Genomic DNA, 24,034 nt, shown 5'->3' with positions numbered 1-24,034 from the left:
GTACATAAGTTTGAATACTAACTGAAGCTCTTACGGTGGGGGAAAACCTCGTGAGGAAACCTAATACTACCTAAATACGGGTTAGGTTTACCTGCAAAGGTTGCGGAGGTCAGATTGGAGTCGCTTCGTGTAAAAGCCTGATTCACCCAATCTAGGATTCATGGTTAAAGGCATACCCCGGGCTCTTCTCCAGAGAGATGAGGATTCAACTGGGACTAAATCCAGGAGGAAGAAGAATTATTTCAACAAGAAAGGTATTGTTTGTAAGTAGTATTAATATTATTATGTTCTTTAAACTAAAGCTTAAATTCTTGTAAGTTCTTCGAGATTCTAATTTGGAATCGCAATACTCAGTATATATTTCTTCTTTTCAGAGTGACTTCTATAAAATTAACGGGACGTATTACGCGTCCCCATACGCGGTAACCACTCCCACATTACCGCGGACTCAGGTAACAGCTTGGGATATTGCATTATATTATACACTTGCCGTCTTCGTCCATATTGTTACATTTTAACCGGTCAATGAGGGGTTATAACTCATATAGATAAAGTCTGTTTCTTCAGGTACTGAAAGGTACTTTTATCCAAAAATTGCATTAGTAAAATTATTTATGGTAATTCTTTATGCCATCTATTATTTTATTTGGTTTTTATTTTTAATAGCTATAAATTAATTTAAAAATGTATATTTAAACGAAAACTGTGTTAAGATTGTTAACTTATAACTCAGTAGGTACCTAATGAAATTGACTATATCCGTGCCACCAAATCCAAAGTACCTAGTATTATGAAAAAAGTATAAACGTTAAAAAACTTCTATCCTACCATTAAATCCTTATGTTAAAGTGATTTGATTTATTTACGCTGTTCATAAATTAATGAAGAGTAGTATTAAAATAACCTAAAAAACTTAGATTTAAATAACGTACAACATGTAATGTACTAATGTTGAAAATATAATAATTATTAAAAAGATAGAAATGAAAACTAGCTGAGATAAAAACTCGACTGCCGGATGCAACAATGCACGAGTACCTAGATACGATTGGACATAAATAGTAGAGCATCGATAAATATTGTGATTTCACACTATTTAAAGACTGGTAATTGAATTTTAATTAGCTACTTTACATTGAAAATATTGAGATTCAATTTTACTAAATTTAATCCCAAATTGTTTAAATGTAAACATGTATCCTCCATAATTCCTCGTGACTTCTTATATAAGAAGCAATTGAAATCATTTCGTTTTTTACCTGGCGTTTATAGAGCATTGAAATAACAAAATAGTAATTCAAAATAGTATGTGTTATAAATTATAATTCTTCTTTTAGAGGTTCGATTCTGGCAAATCATATTAAAGAGGACAAGCATGTCGCCACCGTTTTGGTCACAGGCATAGTTTTTATTTACGTTATTTAATTTATTTGTACGTTTACAATTAACTAATATGGACGAAGATAGGCATTCATGTGTCCCTAACTAACACGTAACCCAAGCTAACTGCACGGGTTCATGTAATCTCATAAATTTAAATAGTATAATTTAATGTCTGTATGACGCTTTTTTGCATAATCATCGTTTTCCATAACAAATTACATAATTATGAAGATATGCAAAACGATTTTTATGCCGAAAAACCTTAAGCAGTCTTCATTATTATATTATTAAAATTTATAGGATCCAAAATGGTCCTCACTAGCACTGCTTCAACTAAAAGGTCTTCAATACGACTGTGCACGCGCCCTGGGTGTGCTTATAACAATAAACTATTAAATATAATCACATATGAATAACACTTTAATATAGTTCCACTCCATGTTCTTGAGACAATTGATGGACGGAATGTTTATGGTCAGACACATCAACTGAGGGTCTTATTTGTACAAAATTAATATCCCAATAGAATGTCAATATGGTGTCAATAGATAAACTCGCCATGGACAGTTTATGTCTTTTTCGTTCTCACTCTGTACCATAGAAATTAAACCCAAAATGTATTGACATTGTGGCTTTAATTTCTATATATTATAATATTCTATCTTCCACTGCGATTCTATTAATACATTATTGGTACATCAGGAGGTTAAATCTATAAAATGATGATCCTGAATCTTAATGGTGGGTCATTGACACCAGTGGTTTCTTTTCTACTACGCTGAAATATAGAACTGAATCCGCTGCTTGTAATATTGTGGTTGTGCAAGTTAAGTATGGTACCAAAAGCATCAAACAGTAAGTACATGAATAATTGATGATTTTTTTTGAGAATGAAAGAGATTAACTGAATGTCTTTGAAATAAGAACATTTCGGAATATTGTCATCATTTTTGTTAAGTTAATCTTGAATAATGCTCTTTATATTCACGGAATCAATTATCTTTTATGGATGTTGACAAGGAAGGAGAGAATTAATGAAGCATAAATTGTTTCCTATTCTTATAAATAATCTTCCTGAACAGAATAAAAATATCCTACAATAAAAAAAAAACTGCCTATTTTAGTGATGGTAATTCACCCAGTATTTAGTAAACTAATAACAATCGAGTATATTAGTATTCAACTCTCACCAACAGGTCAATACATAACGGTCTTAGAATATGAACGAAACAACGGCACTATACCTTCCTAATAATTTTGACTTACACGCGAGGCAAAAAAAACTTTAGGCAACGTAAAAAATACTACAAAGCCTACATGAGTTCTATTATAAAGAAACTCTATAGTCGATGTTTTAGTCACTTAAAATATAGAGTGCCAGCGACCTAGAAAATTTTGAGTCGCTTATATCCCGAGCATTGACGCAAAAAGATTTGTCTAAGAACAGAGTCTGCATAGCTTTTGTAAACAATCTGTCCACATATACCTATTGTACCTGACTTACAAATAAAAAAGAAAAAAAAAACAATATATAATCTATTTTAAAAAATGGCTAATTTAGATTATAATACCTAAAATCACAGAACAACACTGACTCAACGGCGTCATGTGCCCCCAATGGACAACAACAAACAAATTCGGCACGTGTAAATGTTGTCATGTAATTAACCGTCTTTAATTGGGTGCCATAACTTATAATAATACATTTATTTTTAACAGATAAATAGAAGACGAAACCCTACTACCTTCGCGGTTCGGAAAGGGTTAACGTTAAATTGGTCTATTTCCTCCTGGCGTTAGTCCCGGTTACATCCTCACCTATTCGACCATGATTCTGGATTTGGTAAACAAGTTTTTACACGAAACAACTCCGCTCTTTCCTCTGCAGGGACACATAACCCATTGGATCATGGTTACACCTCCAGCCAGTTGCCTAAATGTGCAAGTTTCCTCTCAATGATTTCCCTCACCATTACTTCTTCTATGCGACCATAATAAAATGTTGGAATTAATTTCTCATTTCTCGTAATAGCAGTAAATATCGGACACGTATTAACAATTAACGATGGCTTTAACAAAATGACAAATCGATAAAGCGAAGGGTGCGCGACGATTATGATGAAATTGTAACTTGAAGTTGATGCACAGTTGTAAAACTTCGCCATATAATCAATACAATATTAGGTATGTTTAACAAAAAGATATCTGATTTAGCCTAATTTCACATAAGATATGTAACTTCAAAGTTCTATATTTTATACATGAATACGTAGAGAAACCATTATGTATTATGTGTTGTAAACACGTAATCTTTAAACATTTTTACAACAGTTTAACATTTTACTATGGCCATAAAAATGTGCTAGTCCAAATAACTTTAGTAAATGGTAATAAAACTTCCGATATAAATTTGTAGTAAAAGTAATTGCCGAAATTATATTGGAATATATAACATAAAATTCATTACTTAATCTTGCTCAATATATTTTCAATAATTTTTCCTTTTTACTACGCTTTTATTAGCTTGGGTTGTATGTATGTATGTATGTATGTATGTATGTATGTATGTAACGGAATCTTTGAGCTTAATTTTCACTGATTTCTAAACGTCTGATCAACTTGGAACTTTGCACACGTATCAAGGACCGATGACAATGCAATATTTTGATAAGAGTTTCTCATTATCCTTATTAAAACTGCCAGGATTAATAAATTCATTTTTAGATCCTTCGTATGAGAGTAAGAGAGACAGAGATAGCACCAGTGCCAGTAATCTCCATACAAGAAACCAAGAAGTTCTGACGTATAATGAGTCAAAAAGAGATGTAATATATTTCCATATAATGTTACTATTAACCTGAGGCTTTTTTATTTCATCGCATTGCTCCATTTAGAATTACCATTAGAAACCATAGTAGAATATTTTAAAACAATAAAAAATATATAAGTAATAAAACAAAAGTAATAAATGAAAATTGAACAACTAAATTTACAAAAATACAAGAATAAAGTTACTACCTATAGAACTTTGCGATATTTAATACGTATTTAACATATTAATGCAATTCTTGAATTAACATTAGGTATCTTTTGCCTATTTATAATAGCAACACTGTAATACTCGTTTGGAAAATGAGTGACGTTTTTTATGTCAAATAAGTTTTGCAGTAAGTTTTGATTGAATTCGATTCGAACACCTGTAAACTTTCTTTCTGTTGTTTTTTACCGGTGCCTGTGTATTTACCTATTTGCACTTTGTTTTGTGCTGATAACTTGTCGTTATTTGGAGTTTGGAATCTTCCATTGAGTCGAGCTTTGTTCTTCCGGATATTCGTGTGATTTTATCATCTGAGATTGGACTCTGACTGTGTTTACTGTGTTGTGCAGATATTTTGAGATAGGACTCCTGTAAAAAGTACCTTATTATTTGAGATAGGAGTCCCAAGTTTGTGTTTGTTTTTGTGAAAGACAGATTTTACAACAAAAGTGCCACGATGTCTTCAGATAAACTTTGTTGCGTTCCTGGTTGTAAAGGCAGTGGAGGTATGTTTGAAATATTTTTGTTCCTGTATCAATCTGCCTCTTTTCTGGCAAGGCCACAATCGAAAATTATTACGTTTGCTGGATGGTCAAAAATATTATTAACAGTGATTTATCACTATAAAATTCTTTTCAACTGGGTTTAACAATCATCATACATACATATAATCACGTCTATATCCCTTGCGGGGTAGACAGAGCCAACAGTCTTGTAAAGACTGATAGGCCATGTTCAGCTATTTGGCTTTAAGATAGAATTGAGATTCAAATAGTGACAGGTTGCAAGCCCATCGCCTTAAAAAGAATCATGATGATGAGAATATTATGAGATTTAATCCAATCAGGCCACATATAACTTTAAGAAAGTTAGTTGTGAAAACCTCCGGCGATGGGCGCATGGTTGCGAAAGTCTTTTCTAGTAAGATAGTTATACCAGAAGTGTTAACTTCCAAAAAATAATTGTATAAAAAAACTAAAAAACTACCCATTTTATTGCAAATCGAACTAAAAAATAGAAAATAAATAATAGTTTAAAAAAAAACTAAAAAACTACGCTTTTATTGCTAATCAAACTAAAAAATAGAAAATAAAAATTAATGACAAAGGAATTCAGTAGTAGCAAGTCGAACAATCAGTTATAGTCAGTTGTAGTAGTAATTACCTCGGATTAAAATTATAACAAAATTAAATTTATAAACAAAACAATTTAAATCAGATTAAAAAAGCGTGGGGTGCATTTTACTTCATTTTCATAACTCTCTTGTCATAAATATATGATAATAGAATGATTTTAATATTTACTACATCAGGCAGCCCACGCTTTTTACTCTGATTTAAATTGTTTTGTTTATAAATTTAATTTTGTTATAATTTTAATCCGAGGTAATTACTACTACAACTGACTTTAACTGATTGTTCGACTTGCTACTACTGAATTCCTTTGTCATTAATTTTTATTTTCTATTTTTTAGTTTGATTAGCAATAAAAGCGTAGTTTTTTAGTTTTTTTTTAAACTATTATTTATTTTGTAACACAAAAATGTTTACTCCATCCATACATCTTATAATTGGATATGTCAGAAAGTGTATCCTAAACGTGCGATTTGGCATAATTTCAATAAATATGAGGCGTTAAATTTGGCATAGGTATTGCCGAATTCCTGATCTAGACCGACTGATGACTCAATCTATTTATGTAAGTATCAGATGTTCATGTCGCTACCTTGATATTCTTAATCTCAGAACCAAATCACACTTAATTTTAAGCCAGGAGATACACTTTTTTGGAATTTTATTTGTCAATTTAAAATCTAAGTATATTATAAAAAGGTAAAGTTTGTAATTATGATTGTTTGTTTATAAGCCCTAATTACATAATCTGCGGGTGTTGTAGCTATATATATTCTATGGGCAAAGCCGTGGCGGATTCCAGTACTTTTAAAACTTCTACCAAAAGCCTTTAGAGGCAAGCCCAACCAAGAAAATGATAATATTCTCATTCATAACATATTGATCCCTAAAAATGACTCGCTACGCCTATAGGTCATCGATCTGCATGGCTGTTGGCAAGTTAGCGCAAAAACTATCGCGAACGTGATTCACTGACACACTTCTATGGCCGCATTGTTATGAGTAATGTCTTCTTAGCAAATTACGCGGATTTGACGGATCTCCACACAGTAACTATGATTCTACGAACTTATAACATTCAATATATTATGTATGTACATTAGAACAAAATAACATGCAATACATTCCCAGTACCACTGTTCTCGGGCATCAGTGAATTTGCATCCTATCCTTACCAAGACAAAGCCCATAGAAGACTGAAGCCACGTTTAAGTGGATAACTGAACGCTATAAATTAAATTTAGTTTAGTATTGATTTCTTTTAAAATCTGTACGGAAAGATGGTAAAGGAATTTTATTAATATTTACCTAAACCTTGGAGTAACGATTATGATTCTGTCTTTCTTTCCTTTTGTTTTATACTTACTCAGTCCAAACTAAATAGTTAACTAAAAAATAATTTCTAATCAAAATATGTGTGGGGTGAGTAGAGCGTTCGCTCCCTTATTAATTAATTAAAGTGTGTTTGAATTATGAGGCTCTAGTATAATTAAATTGATTAATTATGACATAACTTACGTTATGCTGACAAATAATAATATATTTTTTTTGTTAATATTGTAGACAGACATTGTTTAACGTTGTACGGAAGCGATTTTGATTTGTAATGTGAGACGCATTTGCAGAATTCTTAATTTGACTTAAGTTATAAATAATTCTTTTTTTGTTCGAAATATTCAAACAATTTTAATGTACATAAATATGACATACTATCGACTTTGATGTTATTTAAACCAGTGAGTACTATCCAGGAATCGAGATATTTTTTTTATAACTAAATAGGTTAGGTAAAGCATTAGTAAATCAAAGACAAAGCCGATGTCGAATCGTGCTAAAATCGATCAGTAATCGACCTAGATCATCATTTATCACGATTTCTCTCAAGCACGACCAATTGAGAACATTGAGCATGACCAAAGACTTATTATATGCTTTATTGTCATATATATACCATAGCATCATTAATGCATACGCTGTGATTTGTTTAAAAAGCGTAACAATATTAAAATTTATAGATATAGCCTTTATATCTATTTCATTTGTTTTGTATCTACGATATCTTTTCACACGCACAAGGTTTGTATGAAAGACGAAGTAAATGGACCTATCTCGGTGAAGTGGACTTAGAAATATTATTCAGATGCCGATGAATGTCAATAATCACCAAATCTTTTCCTAGTTCTAATTATAGCGACATTGTTATCATAAGTCAATCACATTAGCTAAAAATTAAATTTGAAAAATAGCATAATAAAATTTGTTTGAGATTTTTAAATATTAAACCTACACGCGCTGAATGTATTAAATTAAAACATTTTGGATTCCTGTAAACGCTATCGAAATCTTAACGCATGATAATGTGTTAATTTTGAATGGTGCAAAATATTTAAATTAAGCGGCCAATAAAAGTTTTACAAATCAGTTATAACTAGGTATTACTCGTCCCTACGACCTTCTATCCCTTTATGACCTGTATGACCTTCCTCGTATTTCAAGAATAAAACTGGGGCAGAAATGTGCTAGATCCGCTTATACATTACAAAAACATTTTATAAAGGTTCTAAGTAAATATCATCTCCTGACATTTGTAAATGATAACGTCAAACGTACCTACTTAGTGCAAGTTCGTGGACAAAAGGTCATGGATCAAATACTTAATTAGATAAGCTTGTAGAGATTATAATGTTTTAAATGCAATAACCTTTATTTTCTATCGCTTGCCATATTTTCTGGCGTTAAAACCTTATTCCACCACACCCAGGTTCTCAGCATTTTAGAATGGGACCACTCTATCTCTTTCTCATAGATGTCGTTAAAGGCGACTAAGGGAAAGGCTTATAAACTTGGGATTCTTTTAGTAGAGGCGATGGGCTAGCAACCTATCACTATTTGGATTTTAGCCTTACAGCTGAACGTGACCTTTCAGTCTTTTCAAGACTGTAAGCTCTGTCTACCCAGTAAGAGTTATGATTATATGTAGTATGCATGTACGTACAATTCAAGACACGATACAACAACGTTGAATTATTTCACCCGAAAGTTTTTGAAGTAATTTAGTCTCAGATAACAGATTCAGTGCAAATATGTCGTAACACAAAGGAATTTTTCAACCAAGATTATTTTGTCAATATTTTATCTGCAATGATGCATTATATGAGATAAAAATTTCCGGCGTTTCGTACGATAGTTGCATGGTGTCAACGTTTGATAAGTTTGCCCTCAAGAGGTCAATGAAATTTAATCAAACCTTTTCTATATATGTACGCCTATTTAGACGGTATTGAATCTTCTTCCTCCTGACTTTAGTCCCGGTTGCATCCTCACTACGCCCTTAGCACTAAGCCCTTGACCATGGATCCTGGATTGGGTGAGTCAGGTTTTTACACGAAGCGACACCCGACTGACCTCCGCAACCGTTGCAGGGCAACCTAACCTGTATTGGATCGACCATGATTACGCATCCAGTTGCCTGAATGTGCAGGTTTTCTCACGATGTTCTCCCTCACCGGTTAGTATTCTAATTAATGTACATAACTTTGAAATTAGCCATTGGTACATGACCGAGGTAGGATTCGACTCTGTGCCTTTTTGCGCAAAACGCATTTTTAACCTTACCGATTCGACCACCGACACTGCCGAATAGATAGACGTTATAGAATAGAAACGCATAATTATTAACAGTAGGTATTACATGTAGTCTTCCTAGAAGTATAAATTACGGCAGCTGTATTTTTTGAAAATACAGCAGTAGGGCGCTGATCATTAGGGAGATTAAAACTGTCTTGTCTGACCAAAACAAAAACTGCTTCTGTAAATATGCCAGCTGATTATCCATATATTGTATATAAAATATATTTTATCAAAATACATACATATAAAAACATCTACTTATATCCCTTGCTGAATGATGGAATTAAGATTCAAATAGTGACAGGTTACGGCCCATCGTCTACAAAAAGAATCTCAAGTTTATTAGTGAAAGTCTCTTTGTCGCGTTTTACAACGCCTATGGGAAAAATATACAGCGGTCCTATTCGAAAGTGCGAGGAACCACATGGGACATTCATAGCAATGTATGAAAATATAAATATATATATTTTTTTAATAAAAATCAAGAAACTTTTTTGTTCTTGGTGATAGTTTCTTGTAAATGTGAATTGGTTACGTCGATACCAAAGCATCAGAAAGGAGGGGGTGGCGCATTGCGACATCATGTTCACAGCCTCTCGCCAACGATGTAAAAATAAACGCCCTGCCATCCCCCACAACTGATTTATTGTTGGTATTTTTTATAGCTTGCAAATAAATATGTTATACATTATTTCTTCTTGTTTCTTACTTACAAAGCTTAGCTCATATTCTCCTTCCTACTACTTTAACAAATTCAAGTTTTTTGTTCATTATTATAGGACATTTCAAACATCACCTAATGATTGTTGATCTTTTGGTTTCACAACATTGGTTGGTGTCAAATAAATTAATTCAACTAAGTACTGCCATTTCCAAAACGTCAGTGCAGAAGAAGCAGACAAGGCAACCTAATTTTTACTTCCTATAAACTAATATTATAAATGTGAAAGTTTGGAAGGATATGTGTACCTACGTTACGCTTTCACGCAAATTCTACAGGACGGATTTAGATTAAAAATTAGTAGGCACGGGTAGAATATAACCTGGAATACAGGATACTTTTTATCCCGAAATTAATTAAACGAAACCCGGGGACGAAGCTAGTTTAATTTCTCAATCGGCAATAATTATTATATTAAACGACAGTTTAAGTTAGACCTATTTAGATCAATTAATCTCTTTTATCGGGAAAATAAAAAAAAGGAATCTTGAATCAAACGGTTATACCTATTACGTTGAGAACTTCGACATTTTCTATTGTTTATGAAACCGCGAATAATTCAATATATTAAATCACGACCTGCGGAAACTTGGCATTGTTGTAAAACTATAAACATTCCTTGACTTTACTTTTGTTGACGTTCACATGGGAATTTTCAGGCAAACATTTTTTGTAATGCGAAAAGGTCTATCATATTACATATCTGTTCCAATTTGCCATAATTAAAATCGCATATCGTGACTTGAACAAACGTAAACATTTTAAGGCAACTGGATTTGTAACCATAATTATGGTATGTAACTCTTATCCTATGTTTATTCTACATTGTAATTATTAATTTAATTTGTATTAATCTCACCATTTTGAATTCATGCTGAACATTTGCATTAAACTTAAGTCCACAGATGTTGTAGAAAATTTCAGCAAATACTTACATACTTTTTTGTTCCTGAATTGATTAAGGAATACTTAGTGGACAATGAGCCATTCTTTTTGTCGAGAAAATTACTGCAATTGGACAAATAATTGCATTAAATTTCGAAGTCAGCCATGACCATGACTTGAATTTTGTAGTAAAGGGAATATCTGAGAAATCTTTCATCGCGGATCCATACGTTACTATAATCATTTGTATTAATCTCACCATTTTGAATTCATGCTGAACATTTGCATTAAACTTAAGTCCACAGATGTTTACCTAAAAGAAGTATCTACTCAACGCCAAATTGTCCAATGAACGAATATAATAATAAACATAGGGTAAAATACCTAACCAATTCAAACTCTTTCTTATGATCACCAGTCAAACAATTTACCCTAGCTATGAAGCAAAAATTTATGTGGCCGAATCAAATTATAACTCCTTTCTTCTTATCTGACTGCGTTGAGTTATAAATGGATTACGTACTTAATTCATTTTTATTGCATTTTTTTACGATTGAGGTTAAATATGAAGTACTTTATGAAATAGTAAAAATATTTCAAAATATCTTAAATTTGGTATGAAAGGGTTGCAGACTTGATTACGCATACAAAAATGCAATGTTTGGCATGTAGGTTCTCTGGGGAGTGTAGATGACGATTTCCCAAAATTTCCACGAGAACGGAAATTATTGATGTTTTAAGATTCATCACAGGGGCAGGATAGAGTACTAGTAGTCAATCGACCAAAATTATCTGACGTCTAAAGCCAATTTTTTCATTTACTTGTTCGATAACCGTAAATTTACAAGAATGCCGCAAAATGTTTTAAACCAACTCGAATTTGAGACCTCGCTTAGTCAATGATGGTCATTAAGTAACGTTAACCGTCACATCATAAAGTCGACAAAAACAGTTAAAGAACATTAACAAATTCTTTAATATTTTTTACTAGTCGTTAACGCATGTCTTTTAAAGTACCAATTCTTGTTAAGGTCAGTTATGAAAAAAATATTATCAAGAAACTCACACATTCTATATTGTACGAAGGAACGAGTTACTTATTCTATCTGTTAGTTGTATTTTTGCAGAACAAAATTTATTGTTCTTTTGCCTCGTTTTCGTAAAGATATTCTGTCGTTCTGAATAGATAATGAATATGTTGCTTAGGTATTGCCAGCATTAGACTGGATTCGATAAACAGGTTCAAAAAGACTAAAACAGAAATGAGAATTATTGCATAGGTAAAAAAGGCGAAATTAAGCGAAAATAACTATACATTGTCTATCTTACTATGTGTACATTTTAAAAAAAGAGTTCAGCACTCACTTTTACATATGCAACAACCACGAACCCAGCAGACAATGAATATTTGTTTTAATAATGAATATTATTAAAACAAATATTCAAATTTAACCACCATTAAGTAAAGGAGGATTATACAATACATACATACACTATTTTTGGCATTTACGCACCTCATTATAAACCTTCCTGATTCTTTCCTAAGCTATTTTTGACCACGACCATGGAAACTTTATAACATCAAATCATGAAGCAATTGTATAATGGGGAGATAATGAATAGATTCGAGTTAACTTCATCTAATGACGTCCATGACAAAGCTTTTCCTTGCATTAGCGAACCTAATAATATCCGTGTTTGATGAGATGCCATTTGTTGTTTTTTATTGCAATTAATTTGGAGGCCATCACGACATTAATCAGATGGCCTCATTTGGACCGGCACCGATTCTCAGTAGTTTTTTGGTGGCTACAAAGACATACATTTAGATAGACCCTAGTAAATAGATCCCTTGAGTATGTACTTTGCGTGTGAAATCACAACGCATATGGAGGACTGTGTTTCATTTGGAATCTACGCAGTAATCATCATGTCATGATGTTGTATTTGTTAATTCTACAATCAAGTCGATTGAATAAAAAACAACTTATTTTGCCCTACACAGCTACAGCAGGCGGAGAATCATCGAGACCCTTATATTCAATAAAAATAAGTGAATTGAAGTATCTAACTAGAACTACATCTGTGGGTCACTCCTTTTTTGTACGCGACTTATGGTTAGTTTCTCGGGAAATACCTGTTTTATCGTGATAAATTATTTCAAAAGTCATTTAACGTATGCTTGTAAATTGGAAATTTATCAAAATGTTCAATGATTGAGAAATGCCTACCCACTCAGGTAAACATTTATTTTTAATTATACAAATCAGTAATTTTTAACGTGTGATTGAATCTAAATTAAAAATTTCAGCAAATACTTACATACTTTTTTGTTCCTGAATTGATTAAGGAATACTTAGTGGACAATGAGCCATTCTTTTTGTCGAGAAAATTACTGCAATTGGACAAATAATTGCATTAAATTTCGAAGTCAGCCATGACCATGACTTGAATTTTGTAGTAAAGGGAATATCTGAGAAATCTTTCATCGCGGATCCATACGTTACTATAATCATTGTGTGAATTACCTGTTAAATATTTTTTTATGAAAAGCCTTGTAATAATATCAGTAAAATCCTATACTGATACTCTGTGGTTTGTCTAGAATCTGAGCTGAGATCAGAGATATATGATTTCACATAGTAAGGACAAGAGCCGTTTTCCAATATACACTCAATCATCTGAATTTGTAAATAAGTATGATCCAAGCTGGGCCCTATTCCTTTGCTATGAGGATCACGGAGGGTTGGTAGAAATCGCCCCGTGTTTATAAGTCTTATTTTATAAATGTAATGATAAATTACGAATAAATTTGTGAATATGGGAACGTTGTAGTGGGACGGCCTAGACGAACCCACCTCGATCAGATCAAGAACGTTCTGGCAAAAGGTCGGGTCAAAAGTACCCGAAGCCGACGAACTTACATGAAGAGACTTATGAATTTGGATGCAACGAAAGTAGTATACTGAGATCTTTTTAAGTGGAAAACATATATATATGTACCTGCCTAACCCTCGCAAATAAGAGTATGTAGGTTACTGTGAGTGATTACAATGATTTCTTCCTCCATTCTATTTTCAATTGTGGCTGTAGGCGTACTCAAGGCTCTTGCCCAGATCGTAACCGGGACAACGCCAGGATAATAATGGACAATTTTCAAATACAAAAGCAGACTTCACAGCTTTAAAACTCGAGCAACGTTTGTGGGTGTCATGAGCCGCCATCTAATTCAGAGTAATTGCCTCGAAATGGGTACACAAATAAACGGTATAGTATTTCAGAAATATCTCTACATATACTAAAAAAGATTATGTATCGGTTACCCGTACATTCAAATTTATCATGTATCTTCCTCTTATTGATCAAATTTGGAGTTTGAAAAGGCTACTTAAAAATTTTTGGCAATTCCTACGGAAGTGAAACTAAGGGCAAAAGTGTAAGTAGTTATTTATAATAAGTACAATTGGATTCTTATTGTTTGGGCGCCTCTCTGTTAATCTTAAAAGTATAATTTGACCTACTTCGACTGACCTAAAAAACTCTAAACACGTGCAAGTCAGATGACAAAGCAATATTAAAACTAGAAGTTATCATGGCAGTAGTAAAGATAGCGCAAATGTTGCATATGCATCGTTATGTTCATGCGTGGGTAACCACAAGTTTTTATGCAAACATCGACATACTAAATATGACCTTGAATAATAATTAATTGATCAGATGTTTCTGTATTGGGCATTGCATTTACACTCACTTTAATTTTATTTTGGCGTAGGCCTTTGTATTCTTTACTGAGTGGGTGTCAGGTAATCCGATATTGCACACCTCGATGTCAAAGTTTATAACCTAAACTGCTTTAAGGCTTCTGATGGATCAAAATCATCAAGTGAAATATGAATTAAATGAAGGATCGCGTAGACAACATAACATCATAAAAATTATACAACATTGTACATAATTATATTATGCAATCCACATAAAGTAAAACTGTCCATGAAAACCCTAGTGAGAAACAATTTATACCATAAAAGAGACAATACGCAAGACTTGGCTGAGGTTCTTTCAAAGACTTTGTCAAGCTTTGAGTAAAAAACAATGCAGCTTTTGCTCGAAAGCTAAAAAAAGCTAAAAATGAAAAAAGTAGTCTTACTTTCTTATTCAGAATCTCAAATTGCATCGAAAATAAGTAAGTTCGTTATAATGAAAGAGAGGAGTTATCAATCAATGTAACGTTTATTTACAAACGTAAGTATATTAATAATATAATATACGATAACATTTGTAACTTGATTTATCTAAGTTGGATCATAATTACAATATAATCACACGTAATATTATCGTGTTAAATATAATGTTTGTAAACAAATATAAGGTCTGTGCAAAGTCAAAATAAACATTACTACTGCATGAGCCTCATACTTTCTTTAAAATAAAGTAAGAATAAGGTACTCTCATGTCTGTGGAGTAAAGAAGAACACTAATTATCTATTTGCATTGAAACAAACCTACAACTAAATAAACTATTAAATTCATTGTATTATAGAAAGCATAAAGCTTAACAATGGACGGACAGCATTTGTCAAGCAAACTAAAGAGGACACAAACAACAAGTCTTAGTTTCTAAGCTGCAAGCAAGCAAGACAAAAGTGGAACGAAGTTTTACATAATTAAATATCTTGGAGGCGAAAGGAACGTCAATGGCTAATAAGTAAGCACGTTATCCATAATTAAAGTGTCATTTACAAGACCTGAGACAAGCCAATCGATTGTTACTAAGCATTAGTTAAGCTGTATAACCTTAAAAGCCGTACGAACTTCAACTTTATTCTTGACAAGGAAAGTATGAAATTCGTTTGACTAGCTTAACTTGTGACATCCCCTCATGCAAGAGAATGCGTTAGTTAGAAATTGCCTCTGATAGTTATTGATCCTGGCATTGTAGCTGTTGGAACACGCGATGTAGTCGTTTTGTTCGACAATTTTCAAGACACGCAGACTTACATGAAAGAGTTTCTGTAATCAATATGAAAGGAACGTCCAAATGTAGTTGTATTAATGATATCAGAAATGATTGTGTTGGTTACAAAACATTTATGATTTACAAAGCTCAGAATTGATAAACAGTCCTTATTGCTCATGTAGTAAACAAGTCTATTGTATCTAGTCAGTAAGTAGAACTGTTTTGCGAATATGAATATGACTGTTTGCGGGGTTTGTTAACAATTAAAGTACCTATTTCAAAAAGGAACTGAGAATTATCATTGTTTAAAAATGACTATACCACACAGAATGACAGACAGCCCGACTTGCCTCCGCCGCCGCTATCTTGATCTTCCTTGCTTCTGTGGCCCACAAAACGGACGCATGAAGAAAGGACAGGGAGCAAATCGACCGTAAATAAGAATTAGGTCGTAAAATTTCTCTTTAATAAAAATGACTTCAAAGACAACTTTTTTAACCTCGAAATATAAATAGGAGGTTAAATTTATGTGGATACTGGTCTAACTTTGAATTGGTGGGATACGTACATATACGTGTCTTAATAAATGTATTCCTAGTTATGGATTTATCGTAAATACACTTAATTAGCAAACAAACTCAGAGTTGTTTTTTTACCTACATACCTATATGTAGGTACCTAATATTTTTGTTTTACATTGTGTATTCAAGATTTTATTTTTACCTGTTGCCTAAGCTTAAGTGTATCCCCTTAAAACAATATGTGGCATTAAGCATATATTCTGTAAAAAAAAAATAGTAACAAGCAAAGAGTTCTTTATGACCAGAATTAATTATATACATCCAAGATTCCAAAAACAGACAATCTGTTTGCGGAAATATATCACAAAATGGAATCTTGATGCAAGCGATCCATCTTGCGGACTGTTTTTATTCCGTAAACATGATGTGAAACCAGTTCTTGTTGTGGTGATGGCGGAAACCCACGAAACACGTATTTGGGAACGACATTTTGTGACATTTTACCAGAATCAACACATTATGACTTAAACCCTCACTGGTTAGATAGAGCCTTTAGGCACAAAACTTGAAGTTATATGATTAAATCGGGAAAGAAAAAGGTTACGACTTACTGTGGCGTTTTATCAGAACCAACATACTCGTATATCAATCATAACGCTAATATTAAAATAAAAAAATAAATAAAAAAATATGCTAGATATTATTCTTGGTAAGTAACTAGTCCAGTTAACTATCCCTAATTCCTTTGTTTGTAGGGACAAAGCTGAGTGTATGAACTCCGGTGACCTCTGGTGACCTTGTTTGAACTCCCGTTTTTGTTTGTTTTATTTGAATAGATATATCATACTCGTGTCACCCAAGTAAATTGTGGGATCAAAGTAACTTTAGAGATGATTTTTTTATTTTATAACAATGTACTATTCCTTGTAACTGTGTTAATTTCTGTGCAATAACGATATTACAAACAAACAAACAAGGTTTAAATTAATTTATTTAAACTCATTAATGGTTTTTAGTTCATTAAGTTGATCAAATCGAGGACGTTCTGGCAAAAGGTTCGGACAAGAGTACCCAAAACCGACTAGCTTGTATAAAGGTAATAATGAAAGTGGATGAAGCGAAAGAGGTATGTAGGGATGTGGAAAGATGAAGTCTCTTCCTACCTCTCTGGGAAAGAGGCGAGATTTTATGTTTTTATGTATGTGTATTTTTTTTAAATAACGGAACTGTTTATTTATATACTCGTAACACTAACTGCGTTAGCTCCATATTAAATAAATTGTTATAACTCAACGAATAACCTGACCTTACCGAGGATCGAACTCGGAACCTAATGACTAGAAGTTAGCACGACCGGCCGGATTCTAAATGTACTGTTGCACAGATTAAACAATGCACGAGGCTGTGGAGAGTTGCATTGAGAAAGTACCTAAGCGAAAGCGTACTCGTTCTACAAAGTCCTACTATGGAAACAAGTTAAGAGATTAGCAAAATAAATGCATTTACCTAAAATAACTTTAATAAGGCACTTATTGACTTGAGAGACTTGAGATAACTGAAGTGTCCTTAGAACACACCAATAATTACTCGTACTTATAAAACAGGTGAAAAATCTATCCAATATTGAAATTATTAAAATGTAGTGGCGTTAGCAATAAGAATGTCTCTCTCTTATTACAAGATGGATTTTGATGAAACCCTTAAAAAGGATTTTTGGTGCAAAGTAAATTTCCTTTATTCCATTTAGCTATGATTATTTAGTCTTTAATAAATATGCCGAAACTGCTTTAGACGAGAGTTTTAACACGCATCAGACAGGGATCAAATTTTACATTCATATCATACAAGTTTTCACTTACGTGGGAATTGAAATCAATATTTTTTTTTATAGTTTCATCAATATTTGTCCAGCGTACAAAAGCTAACAGACGCATGATATTTCACAAGTGGACGCACAAAATTCAATCATATCAATTTATCTTATATCATACAATAAATATAGCCAAGTGACCATTTATGTCTTCACCTCTTAATGTCAAAACCTATGGTCCCTGGTCAAGATGACATGGTGTGAATGTAAAATACACATCACTGGTGTGATAATGGCTACACTATACAAGTTTTGAAGGTGAACGGGTTTGACAATACGCCAGGCTTTTCATTAGAAATTATTCTAACATTCTTGTTAAGCTTGAGTTTTGTTAATGGCAGAGGTTTATTTTATTACATCAGACGACTGTATCACTTACGGGGTAGACAGAGCTAACAGTCTCGAGAAGACTCGTGGAACAATTAAACACTCATAAATTTTTTGTCTTTTTCCTTCGATATGGCCTTAACATCAAAAAAAATTACCAAAGGATCGATGACTGTATACTAAATTATTCCAAAGTTTTTTTTAAACAAGTTGTTCACATAGTTTTAAAACTGCATAGTAATAGTTCATGAAAAAGGAACCTGATGCTATCCGGGCGTGAAATAACAAACAATCAAAAAAACAATGCGAATCATTGCTTGTAACGAACAAACTCTTTTTGTTGCAGTACCTTTTCGAGAATGGCAGCCAACACGAAGGTTTACTAACCAGAGACAAGTTCATGGAAGTGAACGCGAGGATGGTCGCCAGAAGGGAGTTTCTGAGGAGTGAATGTGCCAGGCTCGGGCTGGACGGCTCCGGACATAAGGCGTACGCTTGGGAGTACCTGATCAATAGGCAGTACCATGTTATTTGGTGAGTGATTCCTGAAAGATTCTTGACTAATAACAATTAGTTATTTATGCATCTTTTAAGTATCATTTAGACAGTATTAGAAAATAAACCTATATTTCTATGGTGTAATAACGGAGATATGATTTATTGTATACCATCTTTGGTCTGGTGTTTGGTTGGATACGTGCTTATCCTTCAGAGGAAAAAAAGACTGCACTTAAATTATTATGTTTAAATCTCTGATAAAACCATGTTAGAGATTCATACTTAATGATACTTCCGACAAAAGGTGTATAATTGATATTATTATACTAGATACATTATCTACCTATTGAGAGTCGTGTTATGTGTTATATGCACGCCCTGCATTTGCATGCCAACCCGCCATTAAAATGTCAGTCACATCAGATGGAACATGCAAACTTTTACAGGCTATTGTATACCCATCGCATGTGGATCTTAATGGAGCATTCCATTATCAAAATTAAACTATAATTATCTCATTATCCATTGCGTGTTTCAAGTTCCATTTCCAGACACTAGCACCAAAGCCTTGTTATAATTTCACGCCAAAATATATTCACCGGTAACAGTAGCAATTTGAAAAATATTAGTAGTGCAACTCAAATTTTGCTAGAACGAAGATTTGAGTTACTTCGACAGCGCGTTTAGGTTTGAATTATAGTTATGGTAATATCGTGCAAACCACACAAAAAATAAGTTATAATATGCAATGTATTTAATGTTGGCAGATATCAAGAAATATTGATTAAATACTTACGTATAATTTTCGAGGGAACTTGGGTTTGGTAACTAACTGATACTTTCTCAATTTTTATATGCAAAACGCTTTAATATCTCTCCCATAGTTCAATTAAAACTACGTCTAAATAGAAACCTATTAATTGCAGGTGCAACATATTCAAAGCAGCCTCCACGTCTTGGATGTACAATTTTAATCTAATGGCTAACTACACCGCTGCATTCCTAGACAAAACCAGGGTAGTTCTCCTAGAACTAGCCAGAAAGAAGTACGCCAGGCCCACAGTGGAGATGATCAAGAAGGCACAAGCGGATTCCATCACGTTTCTGATAGTCAGGCATCCATTGGAAAGGCTGGCGTCTGCGTATAATGACAAAATCGTTCATGCGTGGCCCAAGTCTTTCCATGACAAGATGGGGCAGCGGATTATCAAAAAATATCGAAAGGTATAATAGCTTTTAATTGGTTTAACCTTGATAATTTCTTTACATAGATGGGTTATACAAAACGTATTTTATAGAAGTTATGAATAATGAAAAATATAGTATGATAAATATATAGTATGTATTTCGCCTAGGGTATTTTTTATGGTGAGTTCACGGAGGTCATATAATTTAAGACCCCAGTTATGTAGTACATTCTCAAACTTTTAATTTTTTCATGTGCGTTACAAGTACTTTGTGATAATTTAATCAGAATTAGACGTATAATAATTTTGATTTCTCATGTAAAATTCTGTCTTTAGACATAAGCAATATTGTATTATTTTTCAATTGTTGCTTAATAATATAGTCGAAACAAAAAAAGGAGTAAATTATAAAAAACTAGAGACCGCCCGCGATTTCGTCCGCATGGAAACCCTATCAATCCCGCGGGAACTCTGGGATAAAAAGTAGCCTATGTGTTATTCTGGGTCTTCAGCTACCTACATACCAAATTTCATGGTAATCGGTTCAGTAGTTTTTGCGTGAAAGAGTAACAAACATCCATACATCCATACAAACTTTCGCCTTTATAATAGTAGTAGGATAAACTACTTTTCTTTTAATCGTGACTAACTTATCAGTTATTCTAAAACTTAGCAGCCGTAGCTGTGATATGAGTTAGTTTATTACGCTAGTATATTACCACAGGCCTGTGGTCTGCATTGTAAGTAGGCTGGGAATGTCTACAATACCATACTAGAACATGTGCATGCGGATATATCTTATGACCTAAGAGTACAGTTCCGAAATAAACCGCAACGCAAATAGACAAATAATTACTTAAATATGGGAAATAAAACAATTGTCCATTTGTACAGATGTTCGCTTTATCCACTACTAAACTTTTAGCGTCAGATATTATTCGATCCTAGGATTCCTCGAGTTCCTAGAGTTTGAAAAAGCAGGCTATAGGCTATATGGTGCTTTTTCTAAAAAACATATATGTTTGTTAACCTCAGGAAATAAATATGTTCATACTAAATTTCATCAATATTAGTCTCGATTTGAAAGCTTGGAAGACTTGGAATACCTTTAATATTCCTGCCTCTCTACCGCTAATTATATTCGGAACAGATATACGGTTGCAAGGTAGTAGCGTTACTGTCACATGTCGCATACCTTTTTATAATGTTGCCCATCTCTGTGTTATGTGGTTGCCCCTAACGGAACCGTTCTTTAACCTGCACCATATTCCTGTTTCCAGTTACTCAGCGGCGACGAACCCGCGCCCAAAGAGAGGTATCCCGTGTTCGAAGAGTTCGTAGCTTATGTTCTGGACGAGTGGAAAGCAAAGAGGATGTTAGACATGCATTGGACGCCTTACTCACGGTTTTGTACGCCTTGCAAGTTTAACTTCGACGTGATTTTGAAGTTTGAAACATTAGACGTAAGTTTTTGCCTTTATTTAGAAGTATTCAATGAAACATTTAAGTAACAATTATCTAAGAGAATAGAACCACTCCATCTCTTTCCCATGGATGTCGTAAAACGCGACTACGGGATAGGCTTATCAACTTGGGATTCTTCTTTTAGGCGATGGGCAACCTGTCACTATTTGAATCTCAATTCTAACATCAAGCCAAAAAGCTGAACGTGGCCTATTAGTCTCTTCAAGACTGTTGACTTTGTCTATCCCGTAAGGGTTATAGACGTGACTAAATATATGTATGTATGCAACAATTATCTAGCTAAAGCTCGAAGGTTAGCTCAATGATGGAACTATCTCGGAATCTCATCTATATGAGATGATTGCAAAGTTTATTAGCCTATCCCTTGATTAACTCTTACAATCTATGAGTGGAGGGAAACGGCTGGCAGATAGGTAGTATGTTTTTTCTTCGTTACAAGATCAGCAAAGTAGAATAAAAGTCATTCTATACTTAGAATGACTTAATAGGTAGGTACTCCTATTAAGTTTTTGCAACACCACAAAGAAATCTTTTAAAAATATTACACTAAGTAAGTAGATATATTTACATGTTAAGTTGCGCATTCTACCACCTAATAAGATAGTAACTTGATGTTAGGTAACCACCTGTTAACCACTTATTTGTCATACTGACACCTCCATCGCATTGCTCAAGAGGTCGGCCTATCGGCACAAAATAGAGGTCGCCGATGTGGAATGGAATGCAGGCAGAGTTATGCAGGCGGCTTTTTAAAGAATACCAGTAAAATATAAAATACATACCCTAAAACAAACTACCTAAGTAGGTAACACTTACACTAAGTAACATCATAAAATTATCTGAGTCAACATTAGAATACAGAAAAAGGATACCTAAATATTATCAAAAACGAACAGAGGAAAAATTTAATAAAAACTACTGTTTAATTTTTTTTAAAACTCCAATCTTTAACATACAAACAATAGGTACCCAAATTCTGAGTATGCGTGCGTTTGTTACCTATTGGCCACATCGAAAAACGTTGTGTTTAAACCTAATTTTTTTTTTAATGAAGATATAAACTTTTGCAGAATATTTTATAATACTTAGATAAATAGTATCAATAAAGTACAACGTTAAATCGTGAACACAACTCAATAATTTTATACTTGCATTTTTATATCTCTATTTTTTTTCTTCTCCAAATGCTATAATAAGATAAACCAGAAGTTTTTATGTTGTTCTTAAATCACGTACTATAAAATACATTGAATGCGACCGTTATCAATGCCTGTATGCCACTAGTCGTAGTACCTATGTTGCACGAGCCGAATACTCAATGACAGGAATTCTAATCACGTTGGGAATGCTGTTAAATCTATTCGGACACACAATTAACGGAACCAAGTACGATAAAGTAATTCAGCCAAATTCTTCTTTGAATTAAGAACAATAAGTCTTGTCACTTATTTTGGAGTCAGTTCATGATGTGGAATTTGGCCGTATAATAATGATTATGTAGGTATGTCAGATGCATCCTTCAATGTTTTGCTTTGATTCCAAAAGAATTAAAGTAATTACAACACAAAAATAGCAGTCTTATGTCACTGCTCAGCAAAATGGGGCGAGACATTTCTTCAGCAGTAGGACATGAATAAGATCCTTCTTCCATTAGTCCTATCCATAGGTCAATACATTTCTCATCACATCCCATCCTTCATGTTACTAAAGTCGACAAGGCCCATCTTATGTTTTCTCTCCCGTTAACCGAATAGACAGAGTAACGAGGTAAGTTAAGACATACATGTTCTTGTATTAGACCGCAGATCATCCATTTTTAAATTCAATTTACTTTATCAATTTCATGCCGTGTAGTTCCCGGCACTAAAGATTAGGACGACCCCATCTCTTTTCCATAGGTGTCCTTTCAGTCTTTTCAAGACTGTTGGTTCTGTCTACCCCGCAAGGGATATAGACGTGATAATATGTATGTATGTTCTCAAATTCATATAAAATTACAGGAGGACCAACGCTTCCTGATACAGCTAGCTCGTCTCCAAGACGTGGTCAAGCCTGAGTGGCGCAACAGCGGTAAAGGCACCAACACATTGCACAACATGAACCATCTATACTCACGCCTCACGAGGAAACAGCTCGACGGCCTCTACAACTTGTATAAGTAAGTACCTATAAGTACACCTTCTCTACATACATACATACATACATAAACTCACGCCTCTTTCCCGGAGGGGTAGGCAAAGACTACCTCTTTCCACTTGCCACGATCCCTGCATACTTCCTTTGCTTCATCCACATTCATAACTCTCTTCATGCAAGCTCGGCGGTTTCGGGCACTTTTGACCTGACCCTTCACCAGGACGTCCTTAATTTGATCAAGATATGTTCGTCTAGGTCTTCCCA

The 24,034-nt window shown here is 33.6% G+C and overlaps 1 protein-coding gene across 2 annotated transcripts in view; it reads left to right on the top strand.

The window, feature by feature from the left end:
• Positions 1 to 24,034, top strand: part of LOC106132604 (carbohydrate sulfotransferase 11) — a 43,130-nt gene that overhangs the window by 14,023 nt on the left and 5,073 nt on the right. Inside the window, exons 3-7 of one of the 2 annotated variants that reach the window (XM_013332053.2) lie at positions 375 to 452; positions 18,811 to 18,998; positions 19,889 to 20,186; positions 21,430 to 21,612; positions 23,635 to 23,792. In XM_013332053.2, coding sequence (XP_013187507.1) covers positions 375 to 452; positions 18,811 to 18,998; positions 19,889 to 20,186; positions 21,430 to 21,612; positions 23,635 to 23,792 — 905 coding nt within the window. The remainder of the gene's footprint in view (positions 1 to 374; positions 453 to 18,810; positions 18,999 to 19,888; positions 20,187 to 21,429; positions 21,613 to 23,634; positions 23,793 to 24,034) is intronic. The other variant, XM_013332054.2, reaches the window with a different exon arrangement.

The sequence above is a fragment of the Amyelois transitella genome, chromosome 19, assembly GCF_032362555.1.
Source record: "Amyelois transitella isolate CPQ chromosome 19, ilAmyTran1.1, whole genome shotgun sequence".
Lineage (NCBI taxonomy): Eukaryota > Metazoa > Arthropoda > Insecta > Lepidoptera > Pyralidae > Amyelois > Amyelois transitella.
The sequence above is the reverse complement of the archived record's forward strand: the minus strand, read 5'-3'. Positions and strand labels throughout refer to the sequence as shown.